This window comes from Rhinoraja longicauda, chromosome 18 (assembly GCF_053455715.1).
Source record: "Rhinoraja longicauda isolate Sanriku21f chromosome 18, sRhiLon1.1, whole genome shotgun sequence".
Classification (NCBI taxonomy): domain Eukaryota; kingdom Metazoa; phylum Chordata; class Chondrichthyes; order Rajiformes; family Arhynchobatidae; genus Rhinoraja; species Rhinoraja longicauda.
The window spans coordinates 31,760,462-31,777,526 of NC_135970.1; the positions used below are offsets into that span (position 1 = coordinate 31,760,462).

General features: G+C 41.4%; 1 protein-coding gene across 1 annotated transcript in view; it reads right to left on the reverse strand.

Annotated features, from left to right (window-relative positions):
- Positions 1 to 17,065, reverse strand: part of cstpp1 (centriolar satellite-associated tubulin polyglutamylase complex regulator 1) — a 129,329-nt gene that overhangs the window by 19,538 nt on the left and 92,726 nt on the right. Inside the window, exons 5-6 of the mRNA XM_078415466.1 lie at positions 9,776 to 9,861; positions 723 to 912 (exon numbers count right to left, since the gene is read on the reverse strand). Coding sequence (XP_078271592.1) covers positions 723 to 912; positions 9,776 to 9,861 — 276 coding nt within the window. The remainder of the gene's footprint in view (positions 1 to 722; positions 913 to 9,775; positions 9,862 to 17,065) is intronic.

The window sequence follows — 17,065 nt, forward strand, 5'->3', positions numbered from 1 at the left end:
CAGAGGGGCAGAAGCTGTTCTTGAGTCTGCATGTGGATGCTTTCAATCTTCCATACCTTCCGCTGGATGTGAGCGGGGAGAAGAAGGAATGACCGGGGTGGACCAAGCCTTTGATGATGTTGGCTACTTACCCCAGACAGTGTGAAGTGTGCTTGGAATCAGTGGTGGGAAGTCTGGGGGTAAGTAGGAAATTTTGAACATAGAGTAATGACAGATCTACCATAACTCCCCAAGCAATAGATATATTCCACTTTAAATCCACTTTACTACCGAAAATTAAGGCATTAATTTGGAGGAATTTCTCCTCGATTCTGCGAAATAGAGACATACTGCATGGAAACAGGCCCCTTGATCCAACCCCAATGCCCCATCTAAGTGAGATCCCAATCCCATTTGCCCGTGTTTTGCCCATATCTCTCTAAACCTTTCCGATCCATGTGTCGGTCCAAATGTCTTTTAAAAGTTGTTATTGTACCTGCCTCTTTAAGGCAATATTTATTTCATGCAATTGGCATCATTTTGTATTGTAGAATACAGTGGGTAAGAAAACTGAAATTGGCAAGAAAAGTTTTGGATATTAGAAAACAAGAAGCAATGAGAAAAATGATATAAATGCTTATAACAAAAAGAAACGCGACCAAAGACTGGATAATCGCGATATAAATGACAGATTAAGTCCGTGCAAGAGGGACAACAATTATTAGGACAAAGATAATACTTACTTGTACCTATACCTATCACAGAGTGATTCCAGACAGTCATAAAACTGAGCTGCATCTACACCGTCTTGAGTTGGTGTTTCACTTGTTGGGGACTGGCATTGTTCAATTGAAGACGTTGGCACAATCACAGTGTTTGGGTTTTTTCCCATGTGGAGATCTTGGTAAATTATACCAATGCTTTCGAGAAATTCTAAGGGAAAAAAAAATGGAGTGCAAAAATGTTCAGAAAGAATAATTTTGATAAATACAGTAGTAGTGTATTAGGTATTGAAAGATAGCTCGTAGTTTACTGCTTTGAAAGATAGTAGAAGGCATTTAAAACAATAGAAAAATACTTCCTGTCAGATTACCATATTTAATGATGTTCATACTATTTGTCCCCAAAATTATATTTATAAAATGGTACTTTGTAAACTTATACAGTAAGGCTACCTTTCAATGAACTAAATAAATTCCAAGTTATATTAGAAAAACAGACTATTCCCTGCAGCTTTTTGAACGAATCATCCTTGGTGTTGAGCTCTCTCTCCAGGGCCCTGCACCTCTCTACTCTACACTACGAGGGTGATCAGTGCATTCCCTTGATTCTGACGTCCCAGACATACCAGCACAAGAGATGGAAGCCAGAGAAGGTCATTGGAAGCCTGCTCCTTCACTCAGTGAGATATGACTGAGCTTGTACCTCAGCATCACATTCCTGCCTGAACTCAATATCCTTTGATTCCCTGAACATCTGAAAAATCTATCATGTCTACAATGTACCTAGACTCTGAGCCTCCATAGTCCTTTTGGGAAAGTGAATTTCAGAAATTCACTACGTCCGAATGAAGAATGTTTTTCTGCTCATAGTACTGACTGATCACCCCCTTATTTGAGACAGTGACCCCAGATTCTGGATATCCCATCCAGGGGAAAGATGAACTCTTCATCCACCTTCTCAAGCCCTGGAAGAGTTTCAGTGATATCACCTCTCATTCTTTTGCTTGAGTTTCTACCATCCTCTTTTGAGGATGGAAACCAGAAATGTGTTCAGTGCTCCAAATACAGTAAGAGCTGCATTTAAATGTAACTTCATTATTTGTATTCTGCATCCAAAGAATTAGATTCCAGTGTTTTGTTAGCATTGTTGGCAGCTGCTGACCGGAGATCCTGCTGTTAATGATTACACACCTGCATGTTTGGCAGCTCTGTGAATTATTTCCCCTCAATGATCTATCCAATTTCCTTTTGAAATCCCTGACTAGCTCTGTTTTCATCACTGTGACGGGCAATGAGTTCCAGAGCAAAACAGCTCCCGGTGAAAAATGTTTCTCGTCATCTTCACGGTATTTTTCTGTCCATCATTTTAAATCTGCATTCTCTCATTCTTGAAGCATCCACTAATGGGACCAGCTTCTCTCGAAACCTGTGACCCAGTATATCTCCACTCAACCTTCCCTGAAACAAATAACCCCAGCTTCTCCAATCAAACCACTTGATTGTAATCCATCATCTCTGGACCCATATGTGCATACAAACATAGAAAAACAGGTGCAGGAGTAGGCCATTTGGCCCTTTGAGCCAGCACTGCCATTCAATATAATCATGGCTGATCATCTAAAATCAGTACCCCGTTCCTGCTTTTTCCACACATCCCTTTAGCCCCAAGAGGTAAATCTAACTCTCTCTTGAAAACATCCAGTGAATTGGCTTCCACCAAAGATAATAGAGGAACAAGATAGACCACTCGACCCTAAAAACCATAGTAGGTCATGGGAAAATTTCAGCGCCATTTTAGTAAGCCGATTCTGTGTCCTAGTCTGGGCAGTGTTCACAACCCACTGCGATTTCTTCTTATATAAAATGTTTGCAAACAATTATTTTTGTTCAACTTCTTGGATAAGTTGACAGTTGACATTTATAACTATTTCTTGATGAGTTGCTGCTTTGTGATCTTTAAACTTTGGATGTTACTGATTGAATATTTGCACTAGAGATCCACTCTGTATCAGGCCAATTGATCATATTTAATGAACTGTTCTTCTTTGCTTTCTCTGTTAATTTTAATTTCACCTCCATGAGGGGGGGGGGGGGGGGGGGGGGAGAGGTGAAGAGCTGGTATAAATCAGGACCTGATCTTTTCATTGGTTAGCTGATATGCAAAACAGTGCAACCCTGCATATCTCGCACACAAAATGATGTAAATCTTACCATGAATGACAGAAATTAAAAGTGTTATTCTTGTTTATGAAGATCATTTTTGAATGATTTAAAATTGAGGGGGTTGGTGCAATATACTGCTAACCCACAAATGTGTCATTATGAGATATTCACATTTGAAAAATCCATAACTCACAAAATAAACAAGAAGGTGCCTATGTTATTTGACCAACTTATCGGTTGAATTTAAATATGACATTTTTACAGGTTATAGGGTAGTGGGTATGGATCGTGTTAATGCATGTAACTAATTTTTCACAAAAGTGAGGGTTAGCACTATATTGCACCGAGCCCCTCAATTATATGTTCAATTCAAAACTAAACTATGGTAGCAATGTATATTATTCATGTCTAAAGCTAGCATTTATGTATCAGTGTGTATTATTTATGTATTATGTAGGTATATATGCATTACATTTTATTACACTAATATAGAATAAAAAGAATGAAAAAATATCTTGACATGTGTTCAGTTATTTTATTCACAATATTATTCACAATATTAGGATTTCTGGAAATAAGTTTGATGTCACTGATTGCGAATGTGTATGGGTAGGCCCTAATAAAATATATATGAGAGAACAGTGAACATGATAGGGAGAACCATGTGCTGAGAAATGTGTGCATGACGGACTAACAGACAGATAGATAGATAGATTTAAAGAAAAGGATGCTAAACAAATAATTAGAAGAAATCACAAGAAAGAAACTAGAGATGTGTGTGTGTGTGTGTGTGTATATATACATAAACCATAAAGGTTGAATTGCCTTTATGGTTTATGTACATCATGTGAAAAATAAGATGAAGAGAGAAATAAAGCGTTGCTTTAAATCAAAGTTGCTTCTGATCCATGAGAAGGAACTTTGAGATCTATTTATCTCTATCTTGCCTCTCACACACAAACACACCTTCATAAATATATATATACAAGTTAAATTTATGCAGAGTGTGTGTTCGAGCAATACAAGGGAAACTGCACAAAAGAGGGGGCTGGAACAATGAAATTACTTACTGCAGCTTAACAGGCCAGTAAACACAATAACTTACAGATAGTATATAATAATCAAAAATACAATCATTTAACAACTGTAATACTGGGCAACCACAATAGCGGGTACATCAATGTTCTCCCTTTTGCATTGAGCTCATCCGGGAGGTGATGCATTGCTTTCACCTGAGCTTCCACTTGGTTTGGCCTAGCATGGAGTGATGGTGTGCAGGCCCTGACACAGACGCCAGACTGCCCTGCCTTTCCTATGTGTTTTTATTTAAGCCACTCAGGATGCCTTTCCAACTGGTCCCACAGAGATTTATGCACCTATCCACGTCCCTTTGTTCCTGAACACACTTTGGAACCATGACAACTGATCTATGTGCTCTCTCCTGGCTCTTGCTGCCGAAACAAACATTCATCTGCCACTGAATGTGTCAATTCTTACTATCAATGTTCTTTTGCAAACAATTAATGTGATCCTTGGTCTTCCCCACACCCACCTTGTGTCACCTGTAAATTTAACACACATCCAAATTGATAATGAAACAGGTGGCTTTCCATTGTCCCAGCACAGAATGCTATCTTCTCTCTTCTTCATTGTTGCAATGTAACCAAGTTATTAATCAACTTTGAAAAGATGCATGGTCCAGGTGTTGACCAGAAAGGGATATCAATGCCTGTACTCCAGTCTGAAAACAACTGCCCACCACGACTCTCTGCTTTGCTTAAGCTGATCCCTTATTCATACTGCCATTAAAGCAAAACTGTCATTAATCCATTTGATCCTTGGGCCATAATTCTGTAAATTGATTGAAAGATTCAGCATTGAAACAAGCTCTTTGGCCCACCGAGTCCACACCGACCATTCATCACCCGTTCACACTAGTTTGACGTTATCCCATTTCCTCATCTTCTAATCTGCTTATATTTGTTAAACATTTTCTGAAAACCCAAACAGGTGGTATACACTGCATTCCCTTCATTTCTCTTCCATTATATCGTTAGGAAATTCAATCGTTAGTTCATGCCCGTAATAAATTCTCGTCACCTCTTCTTTGTTAATTCAAACTTCTCCAGCAGCCTATTATTTCTTTCCCCCGATGGCTGTCTCAGAAAGCTAATCGGCCACCTTCACTGAATTGATCAGCCTGCATTTGTTGGGCATGCCCACATTGCTGGTATAATTTGGGCCCATCTACAGTTCCAGCATTAAACTTTTTTGGAACATTATTTTCCACCTTTTCCCACCAACAGGACCACTGGCCCATTTGACTATTAGTTTCCAAACAGCACGATCCAAACTGTAATTGTATTATCCCGGATTATCCACATCTTGAACAATGGATACAGTAGATGAGGTTGGAGGAGGTGCAAGTGTACCTCTGCCTAACCTGAAAGGACTGTCGGGGTCCCTTGACAAGGTTAAGGGAGGACGTATAGGGACGGGTGTTGCATCTCCTGCGGTTGCAGGGGAAGATACCTGGGTGGTTTGGGTGGGAAGGTATGAGCTAACTAGGGAGTTGCTCCAACCTTATCTACTGTATCCGTTGTTCAAGTTGTGGACTCATACATCGACAAGACCAAACGTAGACTGGGCAATCGTTTCACTGAACACCTTCGCTCAGTCCGCTGGACTTACCTGATCCCTCGGTTGCCAAACATTTTAATTCCCTTTCCCATTCCCACACTGACCTTCCTGTCCTAGGCCTCCTCCATTGTCAGCGCAGCTCAACGCAAATTGGAGGAACAGGATCTCATATTTCGCTTGGGCAGCTTACAACCCAGTGGTATGAATATTGATTTGTCTAACTTCAAGTGACCCCCTCATTCCCTCTCTCTCCATACCTCCCCCACCCAAGTCGCAACAGCTTCTCGTTCTCACGTAGCAAACAGCTAACAATGGCCTGTTTCATTTATCATTGTTACTTTTTTGCATATCTTTAATTCATTTGTTCTATATCTCTCCAAATCACCGTCTGTATATCTCTCGTTTCCCTTTCTCGACTCTAGTCTGGTCTCGACCTGAAACGTCACCTATTCCTTCTCTCCAGAGATGCTGCTTGTCCCGCTGAGTTACTCCAGCATTTTGTGTCTATCTTCGGTTTAAACCAGCATCTGCAGTTCCTTGCTACATGTATGGATTTCTAACTGTTGTGCTTTTCTCGTCAAGTCCAGTAGAGGTCAACAAATGACTGCAGATTGTACAATCCCGAAATATGAGCAAAACCTTTAAATCACCATATATGAGTGTAGCAATCAGGAAACAAAGTTTTTAAATCTTGGGTGATAGAGTAGCACAAGCACCGCTCCTCAGTCCGGGATTTCAGATCCTGACCTTGCTTTCTATCTCTGTGGAGTTTGTCCGCTCTCTCTGTGACTGCGTGGGTTTCCCTTGGGTGCTCTGCTTTCCTCCCACATGTGAAAGATTGACCAGTGGAAGTTGCCCTCACTGTTGGCGAGGGGGACAATCTGACGGCACTCAGTGAGAATATGGGGGCAACAAAATGGGACTACCTTTGGATTAATGTGAAAGTGGGAAGTTTATAGTTAATGCTGACTCAGTGGACTGAAGGGCCTGTTTCTAAGCTGTATATCTCTGGTTAAGCAAAGAAAACAAACACTGAAATTTCTCAAAGCAGCGCTGTCAAATTCTATATATTCTTTAAATTCAAACAATTGAAACATGTTACATATAATATGCACTACAGAAATATTTCATTTAATAACATAATGTGATTTGAAACAAATTCAAGTAGCTATTGAGGAATATTACTAAATAAACAGTGCACATATAACTTGATAAAATTATCCGTTTTATGTGAATTGAGCTAATCGTATTTTAATACCATACCTGAGTGCAGAGAATCCTGATTACTTATTGACCCATCATGTCACTGGTGATCAACAGCAAAACACTCTCTACAACTTCAATGCACGCACAGAGGAACATGAATGTCATTTGGCCTTCTGGACCCCACCTTTCCCAAATTACCTTCAAGATAAGATGGGATGGGATAGAGTGCAATGGGTGGGGTAGAGTGCAATGGGGTGGGGTGGGATGGAGTGGAGTGGGGTGGGATGGAGTGGGGTGGGATGGAGTGGGGTGGGATAGAGTGGGGTGGGATAGAGTGGGGTGGGATAGTGTGGGGTAGGACAGAGTGGGGTAGGACAGAGTGGGGTAGGACAGAGTGGGGTAGGACAGAGTGGGGTAGGACAGAGTGGGGTGGGGTGGGGTAGGATGGGGTGGGGTGGGGTGGGTTGGGATGGAGTGGGATGGGACGGGGTGGGATGGAGTGAGATAGGATGGCTTCCACAGGTTCATTAACCTCAGCACCACCAAGACATCATCCAGTGGCAGCAGATATGTGTGAAGAGCCTATCGCCTGGCTGAGAATACACCAGCAGTCATTGCGTTTAAACCTTGGAATTCCTCCACAGCCCTGTGGGAGTTCCTCCATCAGAAAGACACAACCCACATCGTTCCCTTGCAATGTAAATGATCCAGATAACAAGACTAGCTATGTGGATAGGATGTGGGAATATATTCTATTTATGGTTTTAGATTTAGAGATCTAGCATGGAAATAGGTCCTTCGGCCCACCGCGTCCACACCGACCATCGACCACCCGTTCACCCGTATGTAGACATAAATTATTGCCAGACCAGCAATAAATTACGAGTCTACACAAGTTGGACTAAGACTTTACAATTCTTAAAGGCAATCAGTCTTTAGTCAGAAGTACATGCTAAGAAAATGCAGGCATAATAAGACAAAGGGAAATGAATTTCAAGACAAAATGAGTTGTGATGAAAGATTACGTTTACAGCTGAGGGATGATGTTTTGGTCGCGCCTCATCAAGAACTGGATAGGTGGAGGGAGTGGTTGTTTAAAATATTGAATGAAAAGAAAACATAGCCCACATTATAACTTCAAAGTAAGCCCAGAGCGAACAAGGAGAGAAGGCATAAGGAAAAGATGATAAGCATACTTTAAAAGGTATCAGGACAGATCTATTTATTTGAAGTTAGTCAATCACTTGGAATGAACAGACTTAACAGGGGGCCCTGCAGTTTTAAATTGGTCAACAAATTGGAAATGTATGGATGAAGTTTAAAAGGAAGGAGAGTGCAGGAGAGGTAAGTGAAGACTCCAGAGTATTAGGACAGAATACATACACTTGTCTTCACAATACGCTGCAGGGCCTTCCTGTCTGCAGCTGAACAGGTCCCATGCCAGACAGTGATGCAGCAGGTCAGAGTGGACTATAAACATGTTCTTTAACAGAGCAAGAGAAAATGCAGTGGAGAGGAATTATTACTGCTATTTGAGTGCATACTTTGTTTGCTTGTGTAATTTCAAACAGAATAATTCATTACTCTTGTAGCTGAAATCCATAATGTGCACTTGAACCAGATGAAAACATACACTAATCGCCGAGAATGCAATCTTTCTCTCCATATTCTACCCACTCACATTTCCATTGCACCTACAGAGATCTGTGCACCCACACATGGCAGATGTAATGAGCCATTCAGAACAATCTCCAAATTAAAATTGCACTAGAGAAAGTATTTTATCAGAGAGAGGCTTTTCTATCTCCAAGTTAAAGTGGGGAACTATGGATAGCCGTGTGGCATTATATAAATAAGATCAGGACATTTCTAGCACTAGAGCACCAAATGTATAGATCTTGAAAAGGAGTGCACAGATCATAATCACTTGAGCCGATCAACCATGATGGGCAGATCAGCTGAACACCTTGACATCTCTCTCTCACGGGACTGGATAGCTCTTAATAGTTGGCTGAATCAGATAACTGTTAGGGAAAAGACCTAGAGTTGGCATCTTACCCTCATGGGCAGCGGAGCTCTGAATATCACTGAGATGTGAACATCTTGAATGAGCATCACCTTCAAATCCAAACCTTCTTCCCACCTCAAATCTTCCTCGAAGATGATGACAGCTGTTCTTTTGCTTTGCAGAGCACCGTAGTTCAGTTTGCTGGGGCAATCTTAAGCTCAGTGAGATAGATAGATAACATGGTGGATTGACAGGGGAATCACAAGCAGCAGGGGAATCCTGAGCTCCCTGTTGCCTTCCCATCCCACTCTCACTCCAAGTAGTTTGTGGCCATCTACACCGTTACAATGAGATCCAACACAAGCTTGAAGAGCAGCACCTCATCTTTGGTCTGGTCATGCTGCAGCATTCTGGATTTTACATTTTACAAAATCAGGTAACTGACTTCTCTGTCCGTATCAGTCAGATGTCAGTGATACTGGCTCAGCTTGATTCCCCTTGCAACCATTTTGTATTACTCAATTGTAAATGTTCATTGTATGGTTTATAGTTTAGATTTATGCTTAGAAATAAAGTCCAGAAAAGCAGGCTCAATGGTGAGAGTGGCCCTCCAGTACATCACTGCTTCCAATTGATTACTTGTCTGAAAGTTAATGAGTAGACCGGCCCAAATCAACATTTGACAGGTATTGTTCAGTTAGATCCTGCAATTATGCTGTGTGCCCTGGGGATTCCCACACACCATTATGGTGGCTGTTTAAGTCTATGTTTAATTTTTATGTGGTTATGTATCTTGTAGCTTTTTTGTATGATTGTTGGCAAATCACATTCCTTGTATGTTTACATGGCTAATAAATTAATTACAATTATATCAGTTGTGAACTCATGAACACTTTCTACACTCAAAGACACCATGTATTGCCTAAACACATTAACTTCAAATAGTCAGGGTGAGGCAGTTCTGAGCTGAAAATGCCGTACAGTCCCACTTTTCAATTCAATAGTGATTGTTTGTTCCACCCAAATAAAATGAGAAAGCAATGAGACGTAAACTTACCACAATAATAGAACTGAATCTGGAATGCATACAAAAAGTCCACAAATGACATCGGGCAGTCCATTGCATCATCCACCAGAATAATCCTGCAAACAGGAATTGAGTAGAAATTGAGATCTTGTTTCAAGTTTAGAAGATAAATCACTTACAAAATCTTACAATTGCCTGGATTAAACTTTGTCATTTCTCTGCCCATATCTATAACTAATCTATATCCTGCTGTATCCTTTGACAGCCTTCACTGTCCACAACTCTCCACATTTTTTGTGTTGTCTGTAAACTTACCCATCAGTATTTTTGTCTAATTCATACACACACCCACATACATAACAGCAATGTATATACACCTACACATACATACAAGCACAACAGCAATGTGTATACACACACATACATCACAAACACCAGTGGTCCCAACAGGGATGCCTGTGAAATAACACTGGTTACAGACTATTTCCAACCCAAACTCCTTACTCAATATTCATTTCCCACTTTCTGAATGATCAACCTTGATTCTCCCCTAAATCACCAACCATCTATATCCCAATCATCTTCTTGCCCTTCTTTCAATCTTGTTTGCAGTCTAGAGCTGATGTTCTCTCCCACTGCTGACAATTGTGTAGACTCAGCTCAATGGGTGAATTCTCCTGCTGCTTTAATGAATCCATGAATCCATGATTCCATCCATCCATCCATGAATCCATCCATCTCACTGCAGATGAGTGTCATTCCCATGACTTTCACAGTCTCAACAGCAAGGTTTGCCTCTCCTCAGCCACAATTCAGAATTGTCCTGGCACTAAATGATGAAAATAGGCATTGTAGTTCCAAAACATTAGCAAATGAAAGTCTAGATTGATAAAAGCAACACATGTACCTTTAATTATGCTTGATTGTACTCTCTACTCGAGAACATGGTATAATTAAATGTACTTGGCTCCAGTTATTTCACCCTAAGTCATGAGCAACAAAGCAGCTTTGCATGTTACCAGCTGTATTACTTAAAACGTACTCAGCCACATCAAACGTCTGGCAGCCGTTTGTTTAATTCCATAAATAACAAAGAAAGAAATGTCTTTAAAAGCAAAAAACCCAGAATTTATAATGTCCCATTTCAGTAAAAGACAAATAACATCATTTGCTTACAGCACTTACAATCTGTATATGCCCACATACTGCAGAAGTTAGGTAAACACGGTGCAACTGCTTTGTTTAAAGCAAATACAACCTGATCTCAAATACAATCTTAACCTAAGTAACTTCTACAGTGCATTTTTTCGCTTATGTTCTCTATAAATATATAGACTTTTATATCCATCTTCTGTGGAGCAATAGAAGAAATCATGGTGTGCGCCATTGGTTTGATGTGTTTGTGCCTGCTTAGATTATGAAACGATAATTACGTACGTTCACTAAAAATAAATCGGGTCATGTTTTACCAGGAGTGAGGGGAGGCATTGCCTTTTGTTCATGGAAGTGCAGGATTTAGAAAATATAGTCAACAACGTCGTTGGAAGTGCAAACTGATTAATGGCACAGGCAGGTCAACAGGTTCAAACTGGGCTCGATGACCAAAAGGCCAAGCAATACGATTAAAGAATAAGGAATAAACAGAGGAAGCATTGTCAAAAGTGGTGAATTATTGTGGAAGGATTGATTGTCAAAGTGGGCAAGGAAGGAAAGATCACGAGAGGCCAAAAGGAAACAAACAAAATAATGGAAAATATATATATATCAAAAGTCTGAATGTTATAAAATCTCCCGAAAACAACTCACAACCAGCTGAACATAGCACACTATAAGTGCTGGACTAACTCAGTGTGTCAGGCAGCATCGCTGGAGGACATGGAAAGGTGACGTTTCACAGAGTGCTGGAGTAACTCAGCGGTTCAGGCAGCATCTCTGGAGAACATGGCTAGGTGACGTTTCAGAGTGCTGGAGTGACTCAGCGGGTCAGGGTCAGGCAGGATCTCTGGAGAACATGGATCGGTGACGTTTCAGAGTGCTGGAGTGACTCAGCGGGTCAGGGTCAGGGTCAGGCAGGATCTCTGGAGAACATGGATCGGTGACGTTTTGGGTTGGGCGCTTCTTCAGACCCAGGTACATGTGCAGTTAGAAAGAATTGAAAAATGACATGCATGTCTGAGATATTCTCCAAGGGGTTCATTATATTGTATTCTATGTACTAGATATAGTTAGATTGAGAATCTCATTACAATTGGGGGCATAGAAACAAAGAATGGACCTTATGTAAAGAAAAAAGACTCAGAGACTCACAAAAAATAATTACCTCATGCCAATGGCTTGGTAACCATGGCAGCAGTTTGAGCACTGTGAGAACGTATTGTGAATGAGGACCAGCAGTGTGGCACAGTGGAGAATACAATCTAAACCTCTGCACCAGGAGATGATTCAGTGCCGCTGGACACACCTGCGTGAGTGCGCTGGACACACCTGCGTGAGTGCGCTGGACACACCTGCGTGAGTGCGCTGGACACACCTGCGTGAGTGTGCTGGACACACCTGGGTGAGTGCCCTGGACACACCTGGGTGAATGCGCTGGACACATCTGGGTGAGTGCGCTGGACACACCTGAGTGAGTGCCCTGGACACACCTGCGTGAGTGCGCTGGACACACCTGAGTGCGCTGGACACACCTGGGTGAGTGCACTGGACACACCTGGGTGAGTGCGCTGGACACACCTGGGTGAGTGCGCTGGACACAAAAGGATAAAGTTCTTGATGGAGGACAGAGTGCTTGCAGTTACATCCTGGCCAGCAGACCCACATTAGATATATGAGCTCTGGTTTATCCACGGTACTTTAGTTTCAGACACCGAGACAGTGAAATTCTTTATTTTCCATATAATTCACTAAAATACTATACATAAGCACAATCTTGCATAAGAACAAGTCTGCCACGACTGTAGTGTAAGAATAGTAGATTTCACTGAGGCAGTAGACAAAGAATCACCACATTTCAAGTGCCATCTTGTACTGTTCAAGTTTCACGTTCTTAAAAACATCGAGTCTTATCTTGGCAGAAGCACGGGGTCAGTGTTGCAGGGCGGGTCTGACAAAGCTGTCGTTATCCGTAACCACTGCTCTGTGCCGCTGCAGGCTGTGTCTGCTCCACATACATGTCCGACCTCTGTGGGGCCTCCAGCGGCGCCTGATCCATGCGATCTCCCGGCAGCTGCAGGGTCTCCAGCGGCCCACTCCACCAATATCCCACCGCCTCCTCAATAAAAACTACCACAAAATCAACTTTGGAACATGACCGATTTCCCTGTTTTTCTGCTGAGAACCCATTGAAAATCTGTTTCAAAAAGGGACTAATGGCCAAAATATTAAAAAGATAGATTATTGGGTGGTATGAAAACTTGTACATCGAACCTTGCTGCTCCAGCTCCTGGGAGAATTTCAGTTTAGGATGCCCAGACAAGCCCTCGGATTCCTCTTTATAACGTGGCCTTGACAAAATTCTGTCAGCTTCCAATGGATAAATGTACAACTGTCCTCAACCTGCACCTAATCATCCCGAGGGCAACAATCTAAGTGGCATGTTCAATAGGGCGAGGCCATAGATGGCAGCATAGAATATTGCACCTTTATTGATGTTCGGATATCCGAAAGCATTTTACAGTCATTGAAGTACTCTGAAGAGCAATCATTTTTTGCAATATAGGAAACAACTCAGCAAGCTCTCATAAACAGCAATATAAGAAAGTGACTGAATAAATTGTTTTTGTGAATTTGATTAAGGAATGAATATTAACTGGTACACAAGGGATAACCTCTGCTCTTTTTCAAAATATTGCCAAGGGACCTTTTGTACTAAGCTAAAAGAACAGACAAAGTCTTTGATCTGAACTGCAAGATAGCCTACTTTGGAGGTGGTGATGTTGTCTCTGATCTGGAGGAATCTAATCGTGATAAAGAGTAACACAGCAAATGGTCTAATTCCAGAAGTAGAAATATTTGACTTTCTGAAAATAAGTGATCACCAAAAATACAGACCTTTCTTTATGTTGGATGTTTGTATTTCAACATAGGACATGGCAATGTCAGAGAAATTTGCAGAGAATAGTTAATGAACTGACATTGTGAAGGAGCTAAATTAGTTGTAATAAGACTCCTGAATTAATTATGAGTTAATTACCGCTTCCAGTTATTTTAATACATCAGCTCTCCTAACCATTTTCTGAATAATGTCATCAGTGCGAATCTTTTTTTCATCTTTTAAAATATATTGATGTATTTTTAATTAATAATCTTCTACATTGAAAGGTGCAGCACAACTGGCATGCAGGTCAAGTGCAAGGGTAAATATGCTGCAATTATCAGCCACAAGCCTACAATGACTCATTGAAGTATTGATTTACAATTGGGAGCAACTATTTGTTTGGTTGCAAATCTGATTCTTATGGTCAGAAGACCTTATAGTACGGCCCATGGATAACATCTCCGCCTCAAACCACAGATTCCAATGGACCTTTAAGGCAGAAAATGATGTCAAAAGTCTTTGCAGTTGCTTCCAAATGGATCTGATCGTGAAAAACATTTAAGACAATGTCTGCATAACATCTGAGGAAATGTGGCCCAGTTATAGTTTCAGACTTTCAACTTGCCTCAGATGTGATGGTCTGCTTGCCTGCAGCAACATAATGAAACACATTCAGGAGGCATTGTCATTACATCTTAACTTTGCTGAACATACTAATAGTTTCATTATTTTTTGTGTTCAATATCTTTTATCTTGCCACTGATCATTCCCAGAATTACATCATGCAATGCACAGGTACTGCTCAATATCTAGTTATATAATAGCCTGACACTAAGACAAAGCAAAACCTCATTATGTTTACTGAATCAATGGATGTTGTTCTCTCCCATGCATTAAATTAATCTTTTCTACTTTCTGTGCGGAAAACTGATAAACATTCTGGTGACAAAAGACTAACTGTAAATCAACACCCTCATTTATTCCACAATACTAAAAAGAACTATATTCAAAGAAAGATTCTCCCTTCTCAGACTGCCTGAGAGTTAAAAATAGACTGCATAAGTGTCTGCCAACTGATGATGTCCTTACTTTATAAGCAGGTATCATTGAACTAGGTGGCTAAACGTTGGAAATCCCTGCTGGCCTTCAGTCCACCATTTGTCATTCACCAAGAGAAAGTAAAATGACCTTTGGATTCATGGCTCATTTTCCATTGCTGAGAATCAATCAACTGCGCTGCCAAAGAATTCAACTAATTTGTTCGGAAAGAACATTACCCAACCCCTTGGTTAATTTTATTGGCGACCCGAAAGTACAAACGTTTGCAATGTTACTACCAACCTTTTTCTAAGCCAACAACCATCACCATTGGCATGCACCACGCTAAATACAGCATTTAGTACCCCAGCTAAGGATCTTAATTTACAACTCAAATAACATATCAGTTGTTAAGATCAAGAGTATTCACTCATTTTTCAAGATCCGGGCATCAGTTGTAAGGTCCAATTATTTTTTTCATCTTTGTCTGCTTGAGATGTGGGGGGTGGAGGGGGGGGGGGTGCGTGGAGTTGGGGGGGGGGGGGGGGGTTGTGGAGGGGCATGGTGTGGGGAGGAGGGGGTGTAGAGGGGGAACAGGGAGCCACCGGTCATTCTCAGTTAAAGGCCAGGGATCAATCCCACCAGTTTTTGTTACCCATGTAGAGGTTGTACATTCTCCAAGTGATTATGTAGTCACAGCTGGATGCTCCGGTTTCCTCCCATATCCCAAAGGCAAAATGGTAAGTTAATTAGCGACGGGAAATTAGATCAGTGGCATAGAGAATCGATCGGTATGACAGAGTGAATGAAGTTGCAGAGTTGGTGAGAAATAAGAGGGGGAATGGATTCATGGGATGACTTTGTCTCTGGAGCTGCTGCATTACAATGCTGAAGACTATTCTGGGACAAAGTCCAATGTCCACAATGGGGTATAGGTGAATTGGACTGTACCCTAGCTTATAGAAGGACCGTTCAGAGGCTGTTCCTGAGCCTGGTGGTGCGTGTTTTCAAGCTTCTGTTTCTTCCGCCCGACAAGAGCGGAGAGAAAGGAGGAATTACTGGGAGTGGGACAAGTTTTTGATTATGTTGGCTGCTTTTCCGAGGCAGCATGAAATGCAGATGGAGTCCGTAGTGGGGATTCTGGTCTGTGTGATGGACTGGGCTGCATCCAACTCTCGCTGTCTTCAGCAAAGCTGTTCCTAATCAAGCTGAGATATAACTCCACAGCACGCTACTCAGACCAGAGAAGGAATCACTTCACACAGGGGAGTGAATTTTTGGAATACTTTAACCACAAAGGCTATGGAGGTTATTTCACGTGTAATGGGCATCAAGGGATTGGAACGTGGTGCTGAGGTAAAAGAATAACTTTGATCTTACTGAATGGAAGAGCAGGTATGAGTGGAAAATAGCCACATGGTGCTGGAGTAACTCAGCAGATCATGCAGAATCTCTGGGGAACATGGATAGGTGACGTTTTGGATTGGGATCCTTTTTCAAATTGATTTCAGACAAACCCGAGACATCACCTATCCATGTTAATCAGTCCGAAGGTCCCAATGCAAAACATCACCCATACATGTTCTCCAGATATGCTACCTGATCCACTGAGTTACTCCAGCCTTTTGTGTCTTTTTTTGTAAATCAGCATCTGCAATTCCTTGTTTCTAGCGGGAACGAGTGGCCTGCTTCAGTTTTCTTATGTTTGCATGTTCACAGTGCCGTGGTGACTTCCACGGAGAGATCCATCAGCCAAGGGTCGATTGGAGAGGGCATGGGATGAAGTGGATCTATCCATGTGTTACTTTCCTCATGATACGCTGTGGACCCAACCTGGCAGGTTTATTCAGGGTTTGGCCAGGTTGGCCAATGGTAGGCCTTGCAAGAACCATGGGCTGAAATTTAACACAACACACTGCAAGAAAACCCAAGAATTCCTTCTCGATTGAAGAGATGATTTCTCAAAATATCACAGTCTCTCACAAGGTGGGCATCACGTTGATAATATAGTAAAGAATAATAATCTGCCTTCAGGGGAATTCTGCTGCATTTTATATCATTTACTGCTCTGTACAAGAGTAGGAACACAATGAGTCCATTTCTGAATATAAAAATATAAATCAACCAAATTGTTTCTGGCTGTACTCTGATTACTCCCTATTGGAAGCACAATGAAGACGTGTTCAAGCACGGTTTGTAGATGTTGCCCAAGTGAAAGAACAAAGTACTAAATATATCGGTGACAT